General features: G+C 49.7%; 1 protein-coding gene across 1 annotated transcript; it reads left to right on the top strand.

The window, feature by feature from the left end:
• The first annotated feature begins 1,019 nt into the window (after positions 1–1,019).
• On the top strand, positions 1,020–19,546 carry PIGR (polymeric immunoglobulin receptor). Its single transcript, XM_045983663.1, has 11 exons — positions 1,020–1,176; positions 8,740–8,835; positions 9,586–9,930; positions 11,317–11,970; positions 13,238–13,570; positions 14,138–14,461; positions 15,317–15,491; positions 15,864–15,985; positions 16,871–17,002; positions 17,126–17,184; positions 18,237–19,546. The coding sequence occupies exons 2-11, from the start codon at positions 8,793–8,795 to the stop codon at positions 18,330–18,332; spliced, it is 2,283 nt and encodes a 760-aa protein (XP_045839619.1). The 5' UTR covers positions 1,020–1,176; positions 8,740–8,792; the 3' UTR covers positions 18,333–19,546.
• Positions 19,547–24,487: the final 4,941 nt, after the last annotated feature.

The raw sequence follows: 24,487 nt of genomic DNA, 5'->3' as shown, positions 1-24,487 counted from the left end.
AACCAATAGTTGCAGGTTATACTCACTCCTGAGTGAGTGGTGAGCTAAAATAAGACTCAGGGCTCTGACCATCTTGCGTTTCCCAGGGCTCTATTTCTCCTTTCCTCCTTCCCCTTCTGAGCTTGGCCTGAAGGACGCTGTAGGGAAAGCTTGGGTCGTCCCGCACAGGTAGGTTGGGGCAGGATTCTGTGGGAGCGGGTGTGTGGTGAGGGGTGGGGGAACATACGGTGTGTGTTGAGTCGTTGGCTTCACTTGTGTGACACAGGACTGCTAAGATCATTTGGGGCACCTCTGGGAGTCCTAACCGGATCGTGGCTGGGAGACCACCAACGACCTCCTGAGGAAGGGAAGGAGGTCCCCAACTCAGCTCGGCAGATAAGCGCCCACTTTGCTATGGCATAGAGCCCAGGTCCCAACATGGCTCTCAGGTCCGCCATTTTCAGGAGAGCCCGGAAGAAGCCCGTCTTTAATCCTAGGAGGGAGTAAAATGGGAGAGCCACAGTTCCCCTAAGTTCCTGGAAGCCCTGGGACTGGTGAAGGGGGCTCTTCAGAAGATGTGTAAAGAGTGGACTTCATCCAGGCTAAGTTTCCTAGAAAGTAGGTGCTTCCCGAGTGAGTGGGGAGATGAGGCCAAGGACTGAGAGCCCTTCCTGCCACCTGTGTTCCACCAAATGCATATGAATCTCATACCATACCTGGACCAGGGTTTTAGATCTAATAACTGGCTCTACCCTCAACCTGTAGGTTTGGGATTACTATCCCTGTCTGTCCAATGAAAAGAAATATAAAGAAGACTTGCCTAGGATCTTGTAGCTAGAAAAAGTCAGAGTAGGTGCTTCGTGCTTTACTCTGTCTCTCATCTTGCAGCTAAAAATGATGGAGGGTTCCCTGGTAACAGTCTCCCCAAGGTCAAGGGGAGCAAATGAAACCAGTCAGAAAAACGGAAAGGAAAGGAAAGCAAGGGATCGTGAGAGTCACGTGCCCCTGGCCGGCCGCCAGGCCTACGGGAGAGTGTCCCTTTAAGAGCCCAGGTGTGGGTCAAGCATTGCACAGTTTCAGTTTTGGCAGCAACATCCAGTGTCCTGCGGGCAACTTTTGGAAAACCCCAGGCTGTGGACCAGCCAGCAGGCTGTGCCCCCGAATCTGAGTTGCTGGGAGAGAAGAAAGTGGCTTAAAGTAAGTGTGGCTGCTCTGGGATCTGCAACGGGATGCCATCCAGGAAGGGTCTGGGATGGGGGCTCAGGCAGCCTTCTGCATTCATAGTTCACAGCCTGCAGATGGCGGGCTGAGGAGGAGAGGGGCCGCATCGTGGGCAGCTGAGAGTGTGGCCGGGGAGCAGAGGTCTGTGGCCCAGAAATGAGCGAGGGTGCATGTGGGTGGGGGACCCCCCCACCTCTTTTCTGAGAAATATCAGCTGGTGGGGGAAGAAGGAATGTCTGCGGTCAGCATGTGCAGGTTTTCTCTAAGTTCATCCCCTGAATTCCCAACTAAGGCCTCCATAGTTTAATTGCGTGACCTTAGGCAAGTCACCTCATGGCTCTCCGAGCCTCCGTTTCTTAATCTGTAAAATGGAGATCCAAATCATGCCTATCGCTCAGGCATGTGGGGTTCAAATGGGAAAATATGTGTGAAGTTGCTTTGTAACCTTCAGAGCAAAATAGCGATGGTTTGGTGTTTTTCAAATTGGTTCAGTTTCTCGAGGATTTAACCGAGCAGCAGACAGACCTGGATAAGATCATGCATAGCAGTCCTCCAGTCCTGGAAGCTTTCCAACTCCAGCTTGCTGGGGAGGGCACCTGCAGCCCCCTTTTCTGGGTTTTGGAGAGGCTCTGGGATCCTTTCCTGTTTGAACCTCGTTTTGATCCTGTTGATTCCTGCTGTAGGGAGGCATGATATACATGGTCATATCACCCTGCCCTTGCTACGGTGGGGAAAAGGACGTCCTCCTGGGGTGAGTAAGGTGGGAAGAGCCCCCTCCCAGGCACAGACAGCATTCCGAGTCCCGATGCTCCCCCTGGCTCTGCAGCCAGGAGTCCCCTTTCCCTCCATGTTCTCACCTTGCCCATCCTGACAGTCTCCCCAGCCAGCCACGGGACCCTCGTCCATAAGCACAGTGGCTGCATTGGCTCCCTTCCCAGGGCCCCCAGCGCCACTTGTGCAACTGTCCTAGGCCTGGGGCCAACCAAGTTGCTAGTGGTTTTGCACCAAAACCTGAACCATTGCTCTCCCCCTTCACTAGAGGAATTACAAGTTCTCGAACATCTGGAGGGGGGATGCGTCCGTTCATGGTTATGGAGGAAGGTGGATATCTGCCCACCCAGAGCCAGCTCTGGAAGTCTTCATCCATCCTTCCTTCACCTCGGTTCTGGATGTGGGGATGTAGTTGAAAGAGCGATGAGCCAGGAGTCAGGAGAGCCACTGGCTCCGTAGTCATTCCTGTCTCTCGGCGCCTCTAGACCTTGACGGCTTTATTTTATCAATAGTGTGAAGACAGCAAATTCCATGTCATGAATTCGCTTACCCCAGGCTTTTAGAGCATCATCTCATTCCCGCCTGAGCTCAATCTAGCAGGCGGGCATGGTAGGTACAGAATCCCGCCTGTCGGTGAGGAAGCTAGTCCTCCACGAGTAAAGGCGAGTGGCATAAAGTCACCCAGCAAGTATGAACGAGGACAGTCTGGTACAGACATTTTGACAGGGTCATGGGGACCTTTTAACATCACCTAAAAAAACAAATACCCAACTTTTTAAAAAGTGAAATTATCCATGCATGTGCTCCGCCGAAACCCTTCTCAGCTACGTCTTGCCCTCACTCTGGGTGGGCTGGGGCTCGGATCCCAAAGTCCCTGGCACTGACCATGTGGAAAAAGGCTTTGGAGGCAATGTGTCCAGTTACAGGAAACAAACCTAACGTGCCTTACACGTGGTAGGGGCTACATCAATAGCAGCTATTATTATTTTTCAGGAAGAAATTTCTCTGTTGGCACCTACCTCTGGGTTCAGGTATTTCTTTACAGGAACTATCTTTCCTGTGAATAGTGAAGAGGAGAGAACTGGACTGACTTCTCTAAGAGTGGCTTTCTGGCTCCCTCCTCTCCTGACTGCTTCCTGTCAGTTTCAAGACCTGCCTAGTACAGCCTAGCCTCTGTTCTTGGTCCAGAGCACCTGAACTTGAATCCCATGGCAGTCGCTTACCAGCTTTGTAACCCCGGGCAGATTTCTTACTCCTCTGTGCCTCAGTTTTTTCATCAGTGAAATGGGTTTGCCCATTTTATTCTCCCTCCTAGGGTCACTGCGAAGATTAAGTGAGATAAACACATGGAAAGCCCTTGAAAAAAACTCCGTATGTGCTAGCTATAATTCTATCTCCCACTTCTAACCTGCTCTTCTCCTTCAGACCATGCTGGTCCAATCTGAGTTGCTCACTCCCGGCCTTCAAGGGATGCCCAGTGAAGAGACTTCTATTCTCCTCTCACTCTAGGACAGGAAAAAGAGAGGACTGCTGATTTTATTTTTTTTTAAGATTTTTTATTTATTCATTTGACAGAGAGAGATCACAAGTAGGCAGAGAGGCAGGCAGAGAGAGAGAGAGAAGCAGGCTCCCCGCCGAGCAGAAAGCCCGATGCGGGACTCGATCCCAGGACCCTGAGATCATGACCTGAGCCGAAGGCAGCGGCTTAACCCACTGAGCCACCCAGGCACCCAGGACTGCTGATTTTAGAGAGGAGATGGGAAAGGAACTAACATTTTTTAAGCTGACACCATCTTAAGGACTTTACATGTTGTTTTATTTAATACTTAGAGCGATTCTCTGTACGACGTGCAATTGTCTCTAGTTTATAAATATCCTGGACTGCTATGCATGATCTTATCCAGGTCTGTCTGCTGCTCAGTTAAATCCTCGAGAAACTGAACCAATTTGAAAAACACCAAACCATCGCTATTTTGCTCTGAAGGTTACAAAGCAACTTCACACATATTTTCCCATTTGAACCCCACATGCCTGAGCGATAGGCATGATTTGGATCTCCATTTTACAGATTAAGAAACGGAGGCTCGGAGAGCCATGAGGTGACTTGCCTAAGGTCACGCAATTAAACTATGGAGGCCTTAGTTGGGAATTCAGGGGATGAACTTAGAGAAAACCTGCACATGCTGACCGCAGACATTCCTTCTTCCCCCACCAGCTATTAAATATCCTGCCCCCAAATTACACAGTCCCCAAGTGAGAGAGCTGAAAACCAAGCGGTGGAGCCCATACTCTGTGCCACTCTCCAAGTGCTCAGCAACCATGAAAGTCAAGTGCACAGACCCTCACTGCCTTGTGCTTAAGAGGGATTGTAAGCTCCTACTTTGGAAGGGCACTTTATACTATTTAAAGTACTTCCATGTGCATATCCCGTTATCCCCTCCCTATTCCCCCATCCCATAGAAGCGAGTCTCTCTAGAAGACTCAGGAACTATGATGCTCATTTTACAGGTGACGGAGTTGGCCCAGCGTATTTTGCCCAAGTGCTAGAGCTCTTCCGCTAGCCTGTGACACAGAAGGACTTGGGACCTCTGGGTTCTCTTCCATCCTCTGGGCTCCTCTTCATGCAACTGCCCCTTGCGTGCCCCAAACTGAGAAGGCATTTGGCAAAATGAAAGAAATCAGCCCTGACTTGGCCCTTCCCATAGAGAGGATAGAGATAGAACACTTTCCAACCCCATTCAACTTCGCTGAGCAGCTGGTCCTCGCCAGATATTCTGACGCAAGCCCCTCTGGGTTGTAGAGACCGATCCCCGTTGGCCCCTGCCTTCCAGGAGCGAGCCATTTGATTGAGTGGACGAGATAAGCATCCACGCATTAAGGTAGAATGGGGTGGAATCAATAACAAGGTTCTAAGTTTTTACAGAAAGGTCGTCTAGACATCCATGAAGCTTATCCCCAGAGCTTCATGGAGCTGGTATTTCAAATGTTTAATTCTGTTTAAATTTTGCATTCATGCAGGCCACTTTTGACAGGGATGGGATTAGGAAGTCTTGGGTATTTCTAGGTCATATATTCTTCGGACTCCTTGTCTGTTCTCTCTCCATCTTCTTGTCCTCTAGAATTCTTATTCCCTTCCCCCAAATGTTGCCTTTAAATGGAGACAGTCCCACACGCCAGGACTTACATAAACTATATAAACTCTCCTAAGCTCCTACTTGTCATTTCATTCTGAGGCCCTTCCAAACCACACAGTGATCATGCAGTTTCCGGGATCACTCTAGTATGCACTCTGCTCCTGCACCCGAGAGAGAGAAGGGATACCCCACATGGACTCAGGCGGTGCCTCTTCTAGAAGTAGGGGAAGGTGCTGCTCAGGTCAGGCCAAGGAAAGCCCCATCCCCAGCCAGGCCAGCTGCTCCAAGCTTCTTGCTCCTCCAAGTTCAAACTCACAGGAAGATATCAGAAACTGCCAACTTGGCTTTGAGTCCCTGTCGTGCACACTCTCCCTCCTCTCTGAAGCCCCTGGGGCTGAGAGCTCTGACTGGCCCTGTGTGATGTACCAAACAGAGGAAGAGCTCTGAGACGCTGAAGGTCAAATGGTGCGCAGGCAGCTGTGCTAGGACCTGGTCTGTCCGGGAGATCCCTCTCCCTCCGAACAAAAAAAAAAGGAAACTATAGATTCGGTGGACAAGGGTTTGGATTCCAACCTAGTAGAGCTGAAGTTCAGTCACTCTAACCAAAGGGGAAATAGGTATATTAATTTTATAAGGTAAAAAACTCTATTCTCCAGTACATTCGACAATCCTGCCCCAATCCACAATGTGTAGACATGTTATAAATGTGTCAGGGGTAGTAATTTGGTAACATGAGAGTGATTTTGAATACCCCAGCCTAGCTGGGGAAAAGAACAAGCCCTGTTCTAAGGACAAGAAAAAGTGCCTTCATGCCGGGTATCTCAGCCTATGTAGATTCCAAAAGGACAGGTCCCTCTGCTCACGCAAGGAATGATAATGCAGTAGCGATCTAATTCTGCTGTGGGTCTTGAGGTCAAGAATCTCGCTAACTTTTTGCTCTCTCATCTACAACATGAAGGTAATTTTATCTGTCTCTTGGGTTCCTGTGATGATGGATGGATTCACGTAAGAAAAGCAGTTAACAAAGCATCTGCTGCCCTAGTAAGGGCCCAGTAAATAGTGTGCTCTTTCCGTAAGCAAATCGTTTAAGCCAGTTCTAACCACCTTGGCCTGGGGCCTCCCAGAGACCTGAATTTCCCAGGTTTGGGAGAAAAGTTTGGTTTGGAGAAGAAGGGATCTCTAATGAGTGTCAAAGCCCAGGGTCACGTCAGCGGCTAGCAGAGAAACGGTGCTTTAAGTTTATCTTTGGACAAAGATTTCCTGCCTCCGAGAGTGGGGGTGCCCTTGCCCTCCCATCATCTCCCCTGTGGTTCTCACCAAGGTCACTCTCTGCCAGGTTTGCCCTTCCAGCTGTGCACACATGATGCTCTCATCCCTGCCCCGAGGCTGGGCAAAGGCCCACGGGCCCATGTGCATGTCGTCTCCCCAGATGGAGAGTCACAGCCACGTAAGCATGTCACAAACGAGGGGAAGCCTGGGCCAAAAGTTGGAACTTCCGCTTGGGAAAAGCAGGCACCTGCCTCTCTGGAAGCCAGAGCAAGTCCCTTTTAGCAGTCCGGGGAGGTACCCATTCCTGGCATACAGAAGTGTTAGAGAGCTTGCTTGTCTGAAGGTGAGAGTAGCAACCAGCACCCAGGGAAGCACTGCTGGTTTGGCGCTTCAAAGCACGTGGCATTTTGTCACTGCACCCAAGCCCCGATTTACCCAAGGTAATTTCCCTGGGGCTCTGCACCCAGTCCATGCCAAGTCTTCCAGAAGACACAGACTTGCCAGCCTTCTGAGGCCTGGTCCCCCCTGGAAGTCTGTCTCATGGTGACCTGTAGTGACCACTCAGACGGTTCCTCAAGCCAGCATCCCCCGAATGCATCCAGTTTGGGGCTGACGCTGGCATTTGGCTGAGAACCTACCCCAGGAGTTAATCATTGGCCTGGTGTGAAAAGTCTGGGGCAATTAACTGGCATCAAGAGAACCTCAAGCTGCCACCTGGCACCATATCTGTCCCCTCCTTCCCGAACCCACTCCCCTTACTCTCCCAAAGAACTGGAGAAACAGAATACCTTTATCTGCACAAGGAAATAAAAAGGTTCCTTGCTGGGGAATTCCCCCCCGGAAAAGAAATAACCAAGATAAACAGCTCTATTGCCTTTGGCTCAAGCTAATGAAGGGAGTCTCTGGGGGCGGGAGCAGGGGCCGGGGTGGTAAGGGGAGCCTGGGACTTCACTCTCTGGGCTCCCGAGTGCTTAGGGCTTCCTTATCTTTATAGGTGCTCATTATTGCCCTGGGCTTATTGACAAGGTTTTCTCCCTTAATGCTCTCATCCATCGTTAAATCCACTCCAAAGGTTAAAGCCTGCCGAAGGTCGTGGGAAAGTGTGGCTCCTCTGTCCACCTCTCTCCTCCTCTGGGCTGCAGTTTGGGATCCTAAGGTGGTAAGGCTGAGCCCTGGTACCCTCAAGCTGCACCCACCCCACCCCACCCCAAAGCTACATCCACAGACATGGCAAGATTTACCCGCACCGGACCCTCCAAGGGGCCTTATTTTGGATTCTCCAGCTTCCTCTGCCCTGAATAACTAGGCAAGATAATAAGCCACAATACCTACGCTTTAAACTCTGACCCCATAACCGAATCTCTGGGAAATCTTGGGCCTATCACTCAGCATCTCAAGAGCTTGATTTTCTTATCCATAAAACAGTTGTAATTATATCCATTCTGTCTTAGCTAAAGGGAAGTTATGAAGCTCCAGAAAGGCATGAATGACACTACTTTGATAAGCAATGGGGGCGCTACAGAGGACAAGAATGAGTACAGGGCTAAGCCTGCTACTGTGTTTGGGGCGTGAACCAGTGCATCGGGAGAAGGCCAAAAGCTTGGACTGTGGAGTCAGACAAGTTTGGGTTCAAATCTTGCCCATCTCCCCCACCCCCACCCTGCCCACCCCCACACTTAAGTCTTATACAACCTTGAGGAAAGCACTTAGTTTTAAGCTTCCATTTCTTCCAATGTAAAATGTGGGGAAGAACAACCACTTCTGAGGGTGATATTAAGTTTAAATGAGATAATACATGTACATTATTTAACACAGTGCCTGGAAGGAGCTAATGTAAGAGACCATCATTGTGACATTTAATCCACTGAGCCACCCAGGCGCCCCCCACCATTGTGACATTTAAACTCTAATCCCTATCAGGCCTTCTCGAGGGGTCCCAGTTTGCACATATGAACACATGATAAAGTATGCCAGGGCTGTAGGGAGGGCAGCCGAAACAGAGAGACGGGACCACTGGTGGGTATAACCCAGGATCCAGTGAGCTGTTCTGAGACTTTACAAAGCTAACCCTAGGACCATGCCACCCAGAGGGGGATGCACGAAAAATGGCACCTGTGTCCTTACTCCTAAGGTACATGCATTTTAGTTGAGAAGACGAATAGCAACTTAGAACTATTAAGGAATGAAAAGCTCTGTGGAATAATGGGACTTTGAAATATAATGGGAAAGGTGGAGCCATTCATTCTTTCAACAGGCTTTCTGTCCGTTACTGGAACTACAAAACCAAATAGTTGTTACAGGAACTGTAAAGCCAACTGGCTTTGGAAAACAAAAGAGCTTCATCCTTTCTGCTACTCTCTTTCAGCTTCCCACAAAGAAGTCGGCCTGGGTGGCACAGCCCCTTGAGAACCACAAGCCATGGGGCTCCTCTTCCTCGCCTGCCTGCTGGCTGTCTTCCCAGGTGCGTCTCTCAGGCCCCAGTCCACCCCTCCAGGACCCAGGGTGCCGGGAACACTGAAACCTGGCCTGTCCCCAGGGATGCCACTCTCAAAACTTGTACCGACTCAAGGAGGAGTCACACAGATGGTGCTGAAAGGTCACATCTGAAAAAGACATGGTGACCAGTGTTGGGGGTCAGGAAGAAGAGTAGCAATTCCTTGTTTCAAGGCCAGGAGTCTGGTTAAGGTTCTTTACCAGGAAAAAAAAAAAAAAAGAAAAAGAAAAAGAAAAGACCTAGACCTCAAATCAGACCTCTCAGGAGTTGCTATGGGGTTTGGGGAAAATAACTTTTCCTTCTTGGCTCCCAATATTTTTAACCGGAAAAAAAAAGAAAAGAAAAGAATCTACCAAGTGTTTTTAGAAACATAAAAAAATAATAGATAACAAATGCAATGGTGTTGCACCCCACAAAGTGGCTTTTTATTAATGGACGAGGATATGAATTAAGTTTGCCATTCCATTATCCTAAAAATGGCGATCCTTAATGAGATACAGTTAGAATGTAATAACGTTTAATCAGTCATTTTACCCAATCGCAGCAAGTCATGTAGAATTGTCTGGCAGCAGTTGTCCTGCTGTCGTGCATAGCAAATAATCTACAGGAGGCACATGTGTCGGGGGAGAATTTCGTCTCCTAGGGAGGCTGTTGGGATCATTTGAGCAGGTTTTACCTGCCAGGGCCTCGGAAAACCTCTGCCTTTTGTCCCCACAGTGGTCTCCATGAAGAGTCCCATATTCGGTCCCCAGGAAGTGAGCAGTGTGGAAGGGCGCTCAGTATCTATCACGTGCTACTACCCAGACTCCTCCGTCAACCGGCATACCCGGAAGTACTGGTGCCGACAGGGGGCCCAGGGCCGCTGCACGACCCTCGTCTCTTCAGAAGGCTACATCTCCAAGGACTATGAGGGCAGAGCTAACCTCACCAACTTCCCAGAGAGCAACACATTTGTGGTGAACATTGGCCATCTCACTCGGGGCGACTCTGGGCGCTACAAGTGTGGTCTGGGCATTAACAGCCGAGGTCTGTCCTTTGATGTGAGCCTGGAGGTCCTCCAGGGTAAGAACCCAGGCTCCTTGGGGTCCTTGGAAAAGTGAGAGGGACTCATCTCAGTAGCCATGGGAGGGCTGGAGGAAGCATTTCCTGAGAGGGAAGAGGTCCAGCACGGGGTGGGGAAGACTGTGAGTTCTCTTTCCAGAGGCAAGGACTTTTCATAATAGAATATGGAAAGGAGACAGATGGCACACCCTTGGGGATGGTGAGTACAACTTTCTAGGTCTTCAGGGCCGATGACATTTGAGGGTTTTACTAAAGCGGTAGCTTAGAAGAGCATCAGGAGGACAAGTTCTCTTACTGTGTTTGTTCCAGGCGGGGCGAGAGGTCTTTGAACTGAGGGAGACAGAAAAGGCAGAGAGAGGTTTCTAGGGATCGTTACATTCCTGCCATTAGTGTACCCTTCAGATCAGGACCTTAAGGTCACCAGAAGGCTTCTTTCAAAATGCGTTTTTGATCTGGGATCCGTTAGTCTACCAACACCCTTAGCATAAATGAAATGATCAGTTGTTGCCCAAAGAACAGGGCCCTGCAAGAGTGGGCCACTGCATAAGGCTGTTCTAGTTAAGAGAAAGAAAAATAGGAAAGCTCTTTCTGACAAGGTTCAACAACAAAGGGCATTTCAGATAATCAAGGGAAATTAAGGGAGAAAGAAGTCTTAAGGGAGGAAAATTGGAGGGGTTCTCAAAGATATGTCCCAAAGACATTCCTCTGGGATGTGCCTGGGGGTTATCTGTGGACTGAATAAAGAGTTCATTCAGGTGGTCATGGAGAGTCATAAAATGGAAGAATTTTAAGAGTCGAGGAGAACTTGGAGTTGACCTTATACAGGATGTCTGAAAGAACACTGGAGACGATGGGTATACAGCCTCTGATTAAACACTTGAAATGGCAGAAATTCACTACTTTACAAAGCAGATCCTTCCATATTTGGACTGTTGTAAGTTTTAGAAACTTCCATCACAGTGCACTGAAATCCATCACCCTATCCTTACATTCATTCTGTTTATTTCGACAAACATTACTTTGGGTTCCTACCACGTATATTCATCATGCTGGGCACTGCAGCATGGGTAAAGTATGTCTTTGCTCTCAAGGGGCTTCCAGGCTATGGGGAACATAATTAACTCTAGGCAAGATCAGATGTAATAAGAGATAACAGATGTAAGTGCTAAGAGAGCACAGAGGAGGAAAAGATTAGCATCAGCTTGGGGAGGGCTTCATGGAGGAGATAGCAGTAGGCTGGTCCTTGGAAGACATTCTGGTAGTGTCCTTCTTGGAAGGAAGGCAGTGAAGGTTATAGGTATACCCAGACCCTCACTGGGAATACTGAACAGCCCTCTATTGCAAGAAAGTGAAATCACAATTGGCCACCTGCCCATTATCCTGCAGGTCCTGGGCTTCAAAATGGCGTTGACGTCTACGTTGCTGACTTGGGTGCAACAGTGACCATCAATTGCCCTTTCAAGCGTGAGAATTCTGAGAAGAAGAAGTCCGTGTGCAAGAACACAGACCAGCTCTGTGTTCTAGTCATTGACTCCTATGGCAATGTGAACCCCAACTATAAAGGTAGAGCAGAGATCAGTATTCAGGATACCAGCCAATTAATGTTCAGTTTCATTATCAAGCGAGTCCAGCTCAGCGACGCTGGGATGTACGTCTGCCAGACTGGGAACGGCCCCAGTGGTGAGAAGAGTAATGCTGACCTCCAGGTGCTGAAGCCTGAGCCTGAACTGCTTTATGGCGATCTGAGGGGCTCCGTGACCTTTGACTGTGCTCTGGGCCCCGAGGTGCCAGATACAGCCAGATTTCTGTGCCGAACACATAACGGGGAAGACTGCGATGTGGTCATCAACACCCTGGGGCAGAAGTCTCAGACTTTTGAGGGCAGGATCCTGCTTATTCCCAAGGATAAGGGCTCTTTCAGTGTGCATATCACCAACCTGAGGAAAGAGGATGCCGGGCACTACCGGTGTGGAACCCACTCTGACGGTCAGCCTCACGAAGGCTACCCCACCCAGGCCTGGCAACTCTTTGTCAATGAAGGTGAGACCTGAGATGGGGAGGGGAAGAAGAGTGTCAGCCCAGCAGGTGGGCACCTGTCTCATGCCCTGGGAGTCTATCCATTATACATCAGTCAATGTCGTCCTCTCCCCATCGAGCCCTGAACTACGTGCTATGTAGGCAGTTGGACAGGAGTGCTTGAAAACCCAGCCTCAGCCTTGCATTACCTACCAATTCTTCTCTGTCAAAGGCCTTCTGATGGCTGTCCCTGATTAACAAGAAGGAGAGCGAAACTCCTCATTGAGGCAAAACCCGCAGACTGTCTGGGTCTCAGAGAGCCATGGTGAGGACCTAGCATGGAACCCCAGTGCCATGGCAAGGCTTACAAGGGCCACCTGTCCCTTCTCCCTAGTCTTTCAAGCAGGATAGCACCCTCATCCCTTAATCTGTAATGGGAGGTTTATCCCGGTCTTTTCTTGGTCTTATCTTGGCCTCAGTGCTGTCCCAAGAAAACAATACCCCAGCCTCTGAGTTTCCCCCTCAACATCTCCTAAGAGTATTTGTGATTCCACCACCTGGCCTACATAGCTCTAGTCTGGCAGGCCAGCAAGGTGGTGAAATCATTAAGTCCCTGCTCCCCCTCACCAGGGAGCACTGCAGAGAGTTACCCTCATGAGAAACAGCAAACCAGTACTTGCAGTTCAATGTCACCTGCGACTTTTCCTTAAGGGGTTCACATTCCCTGGGAAGTACTTTTATATCCAGCTTGGCCCTCACTATATTCCTCAGCATCTTCATATGAAGTCCATGTTCCCACTGGACATCAGCTTTAGTTTTTGGAGAACGGCCATCTTTTTTTTTCTTGAGCTGGCCCTCAGAGTGGTCAACTAGTAAACCTTCTGTGCTACATAGTTTGTATTTCAAAGCATGCCATCCTAAACATATTTTCTTAATTTGGAGAAAAACCATCTGGCCATTTTTATGGGATGAGCTAATAAACAGACAAAAACTTGTATATAGAGAGATTTTATAAGAAGCCCAAGGAGAAGTGAGAGTCGTTCCTTAAACTCCTTCCATTCTCTGCCAAGAATAAAGTGGGGAAAGGAAACAAAATGCCCAGACTAGTGGTGAAGGTCACTGGAGTCTGGCTGGACTTCTCCAGCTACAGGAAAGCTTAGGAAAGTTTTTCTCATTTTCTGAGGAGAGTGAGGTAAATGATCTAAACTTCCCTCTCTGCCCTGGCTGAGACCATGGGGAAGAGCTACCCAGACTGTGTTGCTGATGTTCCATTCCATCTCTGTACTTCCAGAGACCGTAATGCCCCAGATTCCCTCTGTGGTGAAAGGTGTGGTTGGTGGCTCTGTGGCAGTGCTCTGCCCCTACAACCCCAAGGAAGCAGACCGCCTGAAGTACTGGTGTCGCTGGGAAGACACTCAAAATGGCCGCTGCCAGCCGCTGGTGGAGAGTGAGGAGCTGGTTAAGGAGCAGTACAAGGGCAGGCTCACACTGCACGAAGAGCCAGGCAATGGCACCTACACGGTCATACTCAACCAGCTCACCCCCGAGGATGCTGGCTTCTACTGGTGTTTGACCAATGGCGATAATCGCTGGACATACATGGTGGAGCTCAAGATTGTGGAAGGTAAGAGCTGAACCAGGACAAGAGGGAGGGGAGGCAGCCCCAGGACCCTTCAGTCAGCAGTGACATCCCCCTCAACCACTCTTCCTCTTATCTCATCCCATGCTGATGGGACAAACCTCAGGAGAGAGCCCAACGATCGAGACATCATGTTTTCATAACTGTAACAAGCACCCTTTCCTGCGCATACTCCACACTCTCCAAACCACAGCATGTAGCACCTTTTAGTATTAAGAACAGTGGCCTCTTTTACAGTATATATGCCATCAGCAAAAGTAGAGTGTGGCTCTTTGTATTGAGTCTAGAAGAGAAGATCAAGGAAAGCAAACTGAGGCCAGTGGGTAAGACCCTATGTTTAATGATAGACTAGATTAATGCATGAGGGTCATCAATAGTAATTATTACATAGGCACATAATCACATTCTTTATGTGCTCAGTATAATGTATTTATTTATAATACTCTCCAGAGAGGAAATGGGCCATGGACAAAGGTCCCCACCACAGTTACTTCCCTGCAGTTTCACCAATGTCAACCTGCATGCCTATCTCTCCCTCCTGCCCTGCTCCAGGAGAACCAGGCCTCAAGGCACCCAAAAATGCCGTTGCTCGGGTGGGGGAGACCTTCAAGCTCTCCTGTCACTTCCCATGCAAATATTACTCCTTTGAGAAATACTGGTGCAAGTGGAGTAACAGAGACTGCAGAACTCTGCCCAGCCAAGACGAAGGGCCCAGCCAGGCCTTCGTGAACTGTGACCAGAAGAGCCAGATCATTTCCATGACCCTGAACCCAGTCTCCAAGGCAGATGAAGGCTGGTACTGGTGCGGGGTGAAGGATGGGCCCCGATACGGAGAGACCATGGCTGTCTATTTGTCAGTCGGGGAAAGGGTAAAGGGTAAGTCTCTGAGGTCAAGGTCTATGTCCCCTGGGGTTACCAGAGAAGGTTCCTGCCTACCAGCTCATCCATCAGAGGCGGCCCCCCAGTCTGGCTATAAGCGACTGGAAGCAGGGGGAGAGTAAGCCTCTGTCGAGTCTCATTTAGCCCTCTACAAGGAGCATCTGAAAAAAGCATACAAACCGAAAAAAAAAAGTAGGTTTGCCATATAACCACAGGTTCAAGACAAGTCCTATAGTTGCCCCTTCAGGCTATTTTGAAGCCCTTTCTATAAGAGAGATCGTCTGCGTCATGAAATTTCAAAGTCACTGTCATATGCGATACATTCTGCCAAAGCCTGCTCTCGAAAGAGGCCAGATATCTTCATGTATAAGATATAACAAAGACAATTAAGGCAAATTCTTCGAGCATGTTTACATTTTAAGGCTCTTTTTAAAATGTCACATGAAATGTTTTGTCCCTAGTGAGGGTATTATAAGAATCTCTAGAAATCCTACCATACCTGGGTCCCACTGGTCTCCTTCACGAAGGGAACCATTGCCAAGATACCACCAGGGGGCAGCAAAATCGCACCCAGCAGACCTGGGGCAGAATTTCAAAAAGCTGAAAAAAAAATGTCAGTCTCCTATGTACAGCTGGAGCTATGCCATGGAGCCTTGGAGATGGAAATGAGTTTGGTATGAATGGGACAGAGATCATCTATTTCTAGTGTTATTCTGCACTCGACTCTAATAGCCTTGAGATCTCACCCTGACCCCGGGATTGCTCCTGAAGTCCCACTCCTTGCATTCCCTGATATCAAGGAGGGAAAACAGAGAAAGAACAAATAATCCAGCCCCGCCTGTCTTTCTCCAGGGTCCCAAGACATCAGCCAAGTGGATTCAGCTCCTGGTGAAGAAGTGGTAGAGTCGAGTGTCAGAGAGGTTGAGAGCAAAGTCGTTCAGAATCCCAGGCTTTTTGTGGATGACAAAACAGTGAAGGATGTCGGAGACCCTGCAGATGGGAGCAAAGGGTCCGTAGATGCCAGCAGGTGAGGGAGAATATCCCAGAGGATGAGAACCTGATCTTGGGCTGTGGGGAGCACAGAGGAGGGCCTGTCCTCCTCTCGCTGGTGGGGCAGCCCTCTCTACCTTGATTTGTGCTCAGGAGGGGCTCGTGGTTCTCTTTGCCCTTCTCCTGAGGCCGGGGGTGTGTGGGGGGTGTCCACCATTCAGTTCAACTTCCCAGACCTGGGATGCAGAGAAGGTTCAGTCCTTGCCTTTGCCATGTCTGGGAAGTTTCCTTAGAAGAGTGGAGCTAAGGGGCTGTATCAAGAGGAGGGAAAGAAAGGGCTGGGGGGACTGCTGGGATGACCTGGGACCCCAAGCTTCCCTTCCGGCGGCTAACTCAGCCCTTCTTCCAGCTCTGCAGGACAAAGCGGGAGCTCCACAGTGCTTGTCTCCACCCTGGTGCCCCTGGGCCTGGTGCTGGCGGTGGGGGCTGTGGTTGTGGCGGTGCTCAGGGCACGGCATAGGAAGAACGTTGGTGAGTGCCCGGGAGGCCCTTGCCCCGCAGCTCCAGTCCCAAGCCCTTGGACCTCAGTGGGGGGGCTTAGCTGCCCTTAGTGTGGGGCCGCCACGGTCTCTTCTCTTTCACAGGCTCTGAGAAAGTGTTCTGGGAAAGCAAGGTGGGGAAAGATAAACTCATACCCAAAACTCACATTGAATGCCGCTGTCCCAGGAAGGCCACCTGTAATGGCTCAGGGTCCAAGTTCAGAGGCAGGACCTCCAGGACGAGGAGCTCCGGATGCAGGAGGAGCTACACTTCCAGCCTACTTTGAGAACTGGCTGGCTGTGTGACTTTGGGTGTCCCCATTTCATGCCTCCATTTCCTCAGGGTTCAAGGCAGGGATAATAATACATGCCTCACAGGGCTGATGTGAGGACAGAACGAGGCACTGTGCCTTGAAAGATCAGGGGTTCTTGGGGCGCCTGGGAGGCTCAGTCGGTTGAGCCTCTGACTCTTGGTTTTGACTCAGGTCATGATCTCGGGGTAGTGAGATCGAGCCCCACATCAGGCTCTGCTCTCAGTGGGGAATCTGCTTCTTTCCCACTCTCTCCCTCTCCCTGTGTCCCTTCCCCTGCTCCCTCTCTCTCTCTCTCTCACTCGCTCTCTCTCTCTCTCACACACACACACAAATAAATAATCTTTAAAAAAAAAAAGGGTCAGGGGTTATTGAGTCTTGATTCTCCTTGAGAAGGGACGGGGAAGGAGCCTCTGGCCTTTTCCATTCTGCTCCGGGTCAGAGTCAGAGATGAGCAACGTGCCACACTGTCCTCTCCAGCTATCCTGTGGGGCTCCCTCCGAGGCAGCATGTCCTGCTCGCATATATCTCCTGTCCCTATACCAACTCCTTTTTCTCCTGGACAGACCGGGTTTCAATTAGAAGCTATAGGACAGACATCAGCATGTCGGACTTTGAGAACTCCAAGGATTTTGGTGCCAATGACAACATGGGAGCCTCGCCAGTCACTCAGGAGACAACGCTCGGAGGAAAAGATGGTACGTCCCTCACTCAAAGGGAATGCCCGACCCCCTGGGGGAGCGAGAATGAGACCTGACCCTGCCTCTGGGGATATAAGGCCAGTGAAGGCTAAGAACCCCCACCCCTCGCTCCTCACACAGAGTGCCGCACCGCCACCAAGAACACCCCGGAGACCGAAGAACCCAAGAAGGCAAAACGGGTGAGAACGAGGAGGGAGAGGGAGGCCTCACTTTTGTGACAAGGAAGTGCAGCATGGGGGACGGCAGTTAGACCTCAGGAGAAGCTACCTCAGTGTTGGGGCTGATGTCAGAAGAGGGAAGGCAATGAAAATAGTTTTCAGGAGAACTTTCTGAGGGCAAGGCCTGACTTCCCGGCTGTGCTGTTGATGTGACTGAGGCAGAGGCAGGAGGTAAGCGGACGGGCTGTGAATGTGCCAGAGGCAGGGAGAGCGAGGGATGAGAAGGAAGGACAAAGAAACTACAGGGTGGGGAAGGTCGAATGCCAAATGCCGGTGATTACGTGGATCCCCTTCCTGGGCTGTGGAACATGTGGGCTCCAGGCCACCCAGTCTCCCTTGAGAGTTTGCTCAGGACCAGCCTTCCGCTTGAGTCTGAAAGACATCTGCTGGCCACGGGCACTTCGGTAGTCACCAGAAGCCCTTCCCCACCCCAGCCAAGCACCATGTTGCTTACAACCCTACCAGAGGTGATTCCTGGCTCTGGGTCATGTATTACCCTCCTCCCATCCCCTGGGCCTCCTTAGTCCAGGGTTTTAATGCTTGCTATCATATCTACTCCCCCTGGAAGCAGCAGAGACCCCGAATCTGGAACAAGTAGGGGATGAAGCTCGTCCTGGAGACAGCCTTTCCCTCTAGCCCTGTGTTGTTGCCGAGCTACATCTCTGAGCAGGTCATGAAAGAAAAACGTGAACCACTGTGGCTGACATCAGTCTAGACCACCTTGCCCATGGACTGTGTGGGCAGAGCTTCCGGGGACAGGCCCAAGCAACAGAGGTGGTTCCACTCCATGTGTCGGAAGGAGGTAGTGAGACAGAGGGAGGTATTTTTAGAAACTGCAACTTTCCGCTTCTCAAAATTAGTCCTTGGCGAGCCTGAGGAGCTAGAATAAGAGCAGCAGGTCAATACAGGCTTGGGTTGCTTAGGCCAAGATTATGAAGTGCCTACACTCCCTCCGACCCCCACCTGCTGAGCCAGTGCCCCAAACACTGACTCTTGTCCTCTTGCCCCCTTAGTCCTCCAAGGAGGAAGCTGACATGGCCTACACCGCCTTCTTGCTCCAGACCAACAACATGGCTGCCGGAGTCCGGGAGGGCCCTGAGAAAGTCTAGGCGCCAGTGGCTCTCTCCGCTCCCACCACTCATGACAATCGCCTTCAAAATCATGTTGATCCTCAGGGGACCTCGGCTCCAGGGGGCTTCAATGCGTGCACTCACATCCCACTTTCCCTTCCTCAGAGGGTTTGCTGGTCCCTCCTCAGTGGTATCCAAGCCTGGCCTAACTGTTTCTGGTGGGGTGGAGGGACCAAGAGGGGTCCCCTCTGCAGCTTATTTTAATGAAGGAACCCAAGATGGCGAAGGAGAATTAAGATCTCAGAGGCACCTGTCAGAAAGAAGAGAGATCCCGTGGGTGGGAAGATCGTTTCAAAAAGGCAGCTTTTCCTCATCCTTCTCATGGTATCCTCCGTGGAATTCTCCTCTCCCCTTGACTCTTTCTTCTCTTCATCTCCCCTCCCTTCCATCTTCTCCTCTTTCCTTCATTGAAAATACATATCTGGATACTCACTAGAATCCAGGCTCTTCTTGACACTGGGTCAGAGAGGCCGCAGACCCAGCCAGTAGCCTTTTTGTAAACATCTCTAAATTCTTGGAAGCTGCAGCTTCTCTCACTATAGTGACCCTCACCGAGACCTGAAAATCCCCACCAGGGACACTCACTTCCACCCACAGTAGGAGAAATCATAAACTGCCCAGAGTCCTGGGGCCTGAGCGATCAGGTTACATGGGCATACATACAAGGAATCGTAAACACACATGCTAACCATTTCACAGGAGAGAAAACTGAGATCCCGAGAGGTGACGAGGTTTGCTCAAGGGGACCACGTAGCATAAAATAGTATCAAAACCAGGGGTGGCATCTCCTGTCCTCCTGACCAGGCATCTCTCTACAAGAGCCCCTGCACTCCTGATGGAGGCAGAGTTCTAGAATAAAGAGGAGGTAGAGGAGGAGAAAATATAATGGAGACTGGTCTTTCTCAAACCCCACCTCAGGGAAGAGGACTCTTTCCCTTTCTGTCACTCAGATGGACCCAAGAGGATAAACGAGGGGGCAAACCCTCGTACACCACTTATGTGAAGAGTTCCCAACCAAAGGAAAGTTAAGAAGGTGTCTGATGATGCCAGGGAGGGGCTGATCTCCCAAGAGCTAAGTTTTAAGGTCTTTTTCCCTCTGAGCTCTGTACTTCAACCAGCACCTACCAGCTGACACTCGCTTACAAATCAAAAATGCGACTTCATTAATAATTAAAGACCGTGATTGCCACCAAGGAGGCTCAGGCTGCATTTGTCCCCATACCTTCTGTTTCCCAGACAGCCCTTTTTGCTTTGGTCCCACTCTCAGGCACTCCAGCCTGTGGGCCCAAGACAAAGTTCCCTCCCCCTCCAAGGCTGGGCTGAGAACGGGGGTGGGAGACTACCTACGAGTGGGACCAAGATGGTCTGCAGAAGAAGGATAGTTTGGGGTCTACACCAATGGTCAAGATCCCAAAGCTCTGTGTTATAGAATGTAATTAGGACATTTGTAAAGGAACAAATTGTAAGCAAGTATAACCACACTTCTCTTTGGCATTAAAAAAACAAATCTTGGGTAAGCATCCATGGAACACTTGACCTTGAATCTCATACCTTTCTGCGATATCGTCCCAGATGGAGAGGTTATTAATAAAAAATCAAGTAACCAAATGAGTAAACTCCCTCCACAGAAATATCAACCAGACGCCAGGTAATTGATAACTTAGCTTTTAGAGTAGTTAACCCAGAGTGTCTTGGGGTACAGCAATTAGATAAAGGACCCCTTTGTCTGCCAAGGCCATTCCTAGGTTTTGGCACTAAACCTTGTCATGTCCTATCAGCTCCCAGTCCATGCTGGACTCATCCCCAGGGCCTCTGTGTATGAGAGTTCTCTCTAGGACAAAGTTCTTCCCAGGCTTCCATCCTGCCTGATGTGGGGCAGAACCTTTGCTTCCACACGGACCTTGAACATACTGTTCTGATACTTCATGCTTCTAAACCTGCCCTTGACAAGACTCGGACTTCAGTCCTCCTTGGTCTCCTCTCCTGCTTTACCAGCTGCAGTGCCCAGGCTTGATTGCCAGACCATGACCTAGGTCAGAGCCTGGGGCTCCACCCTGGAGAGGTGGTCATCAGGAATGTTTATTTCTCTGTTCTCTATAATGGAGTGGCATATCTAGCTTCTTCTGGCATGATGGCCCATCATTCCATAAGAACCAAAACTACAAAGTCCATCAGAACCTATCAATCTTTTCCCCCTGGAAGGGGCTCCCTGACCTCCAGCACATCATTCCTAGGGCAGAAGGACTAAGATACAGCTTCCATATTAATGCCAATAACCCACAAGCCAATCCTGACCTCAGACAGCCTATCCTGGTCCCTAGAATCAAAGGCCAAGAAATGCCACTGAAGCCACAGACAACCTTACATTATTCTTAATTGATATTAAAAAGAGGAGATAGCAGATATAAAAATGAACTCCCCAAAGTCCGCTTTAAATCTTTCCATGACTAAGGAAGCTGGTCTGCAGTCGAAATGGGATATCTAATTAAGTTAAAAACTCACCAGTTTGGTGCAGTATATTAATTTCCCAGGGCCACTGTAACAAAGTACCATAAACTGGGTGGCTTAAAATAATGATAATTTAGTCTCTCACCATTCTAGAGGTTTGAAGTCTGAAATCAAGATGTCCACAGGGTCTGTTCCTTTGGAAGGCTGTGAGGGGGAATCTGTGAAGGGGGTTGTGCCTTTCTTCTCGCTGCCAGGGGCTGCCAGGCACCTCCAGCAATCCTCAGGGATCCTTGGCCCACAGCTGCATGGCTCCAACCTCTGCCCATCCTCCCCTGACCTTCTCCCACTGTGCCTCTCTGTGTCTTCACAGGGCCTTCCTACAAGGACACTTGTCATTGGGTTTAGGGCCCACACTGATGCAATGTGGCCTCATCTTAATGAATTGCATCAGCAAAGTGCCCATTTCTAAGTAAGGTCATTCTCCGAGGTTCCAAGATTCCAGGTGGACATAAATTTTGGAAGGACACTATTCAGCCCAGGACTGGGGAGTAACAACCAACTGTGGGGTTAATGATAAACCGAATGCAACGATCAGTGTCCAGCAATCACTCAGAGAACTATTTAAATATTTCTGATGACAAAGAATCTTCCTCAAGTCCTTGAATTACCTTGATTTTTTTTCTTTTAAAAAAATCTATTACATAATAATGATTACACATTACTGAGGTCCAATAGTGCCTGCGAATCTGCTTGTAGCAGTTGATTTTAATGTGTGAAGATATATTTATATATCTCGTTTTTCCAAGACTTTCCCAAGAGTCAGGACAGAACATGTCTCCCAAGAACAGTAGACAGCAGAGAGAAGCTGACTGGCATAAGGTCTTGAAACTGGTCCCCAAGGCAGGGAAACAAGGACTATCCCCTGACCCCACAAACTTCTCTGAAATGATGAACTCTACCAAGGGGTCTATATGTTAAAAATAATAAGAGATCACCTCAGAAAGACCACATATCTAAGTAGACAGGGGACACACCATGAGAGGAGATGGTGAGACCATTGGTCCCCAGCTGGCCAGGGAGCTGAAACGGGAGGGGAAGGAAGATAGTCCCGTAAGACTCCAGGAGTTCCTCGGGCTTGGTAAGCCCCTCCTAAGACTGACAAGGAAATGGGCAGCCAATCCGCGCTCACTAGAGTCAATGTCTTTGACTAAATGTGTGGAGGTGATTACTCTAAATTTCAGATTTTTGCTCTTAAGTCACATTAAGATTCATGCAAAATTCTACGTATACAAGTTCTAACCTTAGAATACTACCAGAAGTATAGCCATATTCATATTAGCCATATTCAGCTAAGAAGTCTTACCATTTCTTGTAGCAGAAAGCCATGAGTAGGCTTATAGTAAAGGTTAACCCTCCCAAAGCCACATTCCTGTGGACTGGCTCACTCTGGGACAGCCAAGCCTGTGGTCCAGGTTGTTGGAAGGTGGAAACTACAGGATACCTGAGCCAGGTACCTCTACCTGAGTGGGACCCCCACTGAGTCCAGGAGCTGGGGGGATTCTCAGGGTCTGTCTTTGGGGAGAGCAGTGTTGGGTCATGGCGAGGACCACCTAGGATCTCAGCTCTTGGTCTGGAAAGGCCCAGGAGATGGCTCTTTGGAGACTGGCGATATGGGAGGTCAAAGTGGGGTGATGCTATGACAAAGCCCAACCCATAAGGACAACTTCCACCTCAGTGACAAGGGCTGATCGCCACGGCACTTACACTGTACTTCAGGCATCGTGCTAAACCCTCTGTTGTGCTCCCCTCAGGCAATCCTCCCAGCAACATGATGAGAAATATCTTTCTTACTCCATCTATAACATAGGGAGGATAATAAACCCCATGTTTTTAGGAGGAATAAGTGAATTTTCCTGAAGACTTAGAACACTTCCCGGTGTACCCGGTATTATTTATTCTATCCACCTGCCTGTCATGAGACTTTTTTTTCCCTGGGCTTCATCTCTCTGGTCAAGCACTGGCCCCAGAGGATGGTAAGCCCTCAGGTCCCTGCATGTCAGTGGACTTCAGCTTCTTATCCCTTCCCCCGGGAGTGGGAACTCCAGGACACTGCAGCTGCCTGAGAGGCAGAAAGGAGAGAGAAAATACAGTTGGAGAAGACAAGAGAGGGAGAAGAGAAAGAAGACAGTAAACTTCTCTCACTTTGAGTTTAGCCAGGGTTCAGCCTTCCCCTGGGGATCCAGTCCCTGAGACCCTGGAGCAACCTCTGGAGGTCGAGACGGACAGCCCAGGTTTGGGAGTTTTGATTCCTCAGACTCCCAACATTCCCTTCCTGCCTGGCAGTCATGAGACCCCTAATTCTTGCTCTTAACCCCAGTGTGATATCTCTAAGGGTTTTATCTGGGCCACACATGGCCAGGCACTGCCTAGCAGGAGGCCGCCATAGTGCATCCAATCTGCATCTTCATAGACACACATGTTCACACACGTAGCCTGTCCACACACACATACACCATACACTCTGCACACATTTGCACACTCACAGACATATGCCACACTTTCTTTCACATATCACATCACACACATTCATACATGTAGTCTGTTCACACACACATATCACACACCCCCACACACTCACACACTCACAACCACACACCACAATTCATGTATCACATCACACATGTTCACACATGCAACCTGTTAACACCCACCTTCCGCACACCCACGTGCCCTGCACACATTCACACACAGCATGTTCACACCCATACATCACTCTCAGACACCCCCACACACATTTGCACACTCACAACCACACACCACATATGCCACACACACAACACATACATTCACATACACATTTACACACTCAGTCACGCATTTCATAATCACACCTCCCATGCCACACACACATTTTTACACCACACATCATATATTCACACACTAACCTGTCACACATGACATGTTCCCATGCCATTCCTCCCACCCACTGTCCCACATGGTGTGTACGTCACACACAGTCACACATCACAGTGATAGAGCACACATCGCTCACATACCACACACCCACATCTACACACTCACAACCACACAGCACACACTCAAACACTACACATTCACACACACACACACACACAAACCCTCTTGGGCCCACTGTCACACACATGTCACATTCTCTCTCTCCAAGGCAGTCCCAGGTCTTGAGCCCAATGAATGGCAAAGCCCAGGAGTGGGACAGCTGTGGAGAACTGGGAAGAGCCCTCTGAGTAGGGTAGGGTGGAGGCCAACTGGAACCAAGACCTCTGGTGGTCACTCACTGACCAGAATTCTCAGGCCTGCCCTCTGCCACCTTGGCCCAGTTTGTGGTTGGAGGAAATCAGAACCACAGTAGCTCTGTGCTGGTGGAAACCCATGTAGGCGCGGGGAGGGCAGGCTGCCCGCCCACACACCCGTTTCCTCTGCACCTGCTCTGGGCCTCCCATGCAACTTCTACCGAGGATGTTTTCTTTTTGTGTTTTGGAGAGCATGTGACAAATCAGGGGTGTGGGGCCAGGGAAGAGCAGTGTGCACAGGACCACTGAGAAGCCTTCCCAGAAAAGAGGTGGGAAGCCTCAGTCCTCCATGGGCTCTAGAAGCTGCAGCACCTAGAGGTGAGGTTGCTGGGAAGCCACCTAAAATGTCACCACCAG

Source organism: Meles meles, chromosome 17 (assembly GCF_922984935.1).
Source record: "Meles meles chromosome 17, mMelMel3.1 paternal haplotype, whole genome shotgun sequence".
NCBI lineage: Eukaryota > Metazoa > Chordata > Mammalia > Carnivora > Mustelidae > Meles > Meles meles.
This window is presented reverse-complemented; position numbering and strand designations above follow the sequence as displayed.

Excerpts from the sequence above, each read along its gene's own strand:
- PIGR (XM_045983663.1), top strand. The coding sequence starts at position 8,793 with ATGGGGCTCCTCTTCCTCGCCTGCCTGCTGGCTGTCTTCCCAG. Across the intron at positions 9,931-11,316 it reads GAGCCTGGAGGTCCTCCAGG|GTCCTGGGCTTCAAAATGGC; the intron begins GTAAGAACCCAG and ends ATTATCCTGCAG. Across the intron at positions 13,571-14,137 it reads GGAGCTCAAGATTGTGGAAG|GAGAACCAGGCCTCAAGGCA; the intron begins GTAAGAGCTGAA and ends GCCCTGCTCCAG.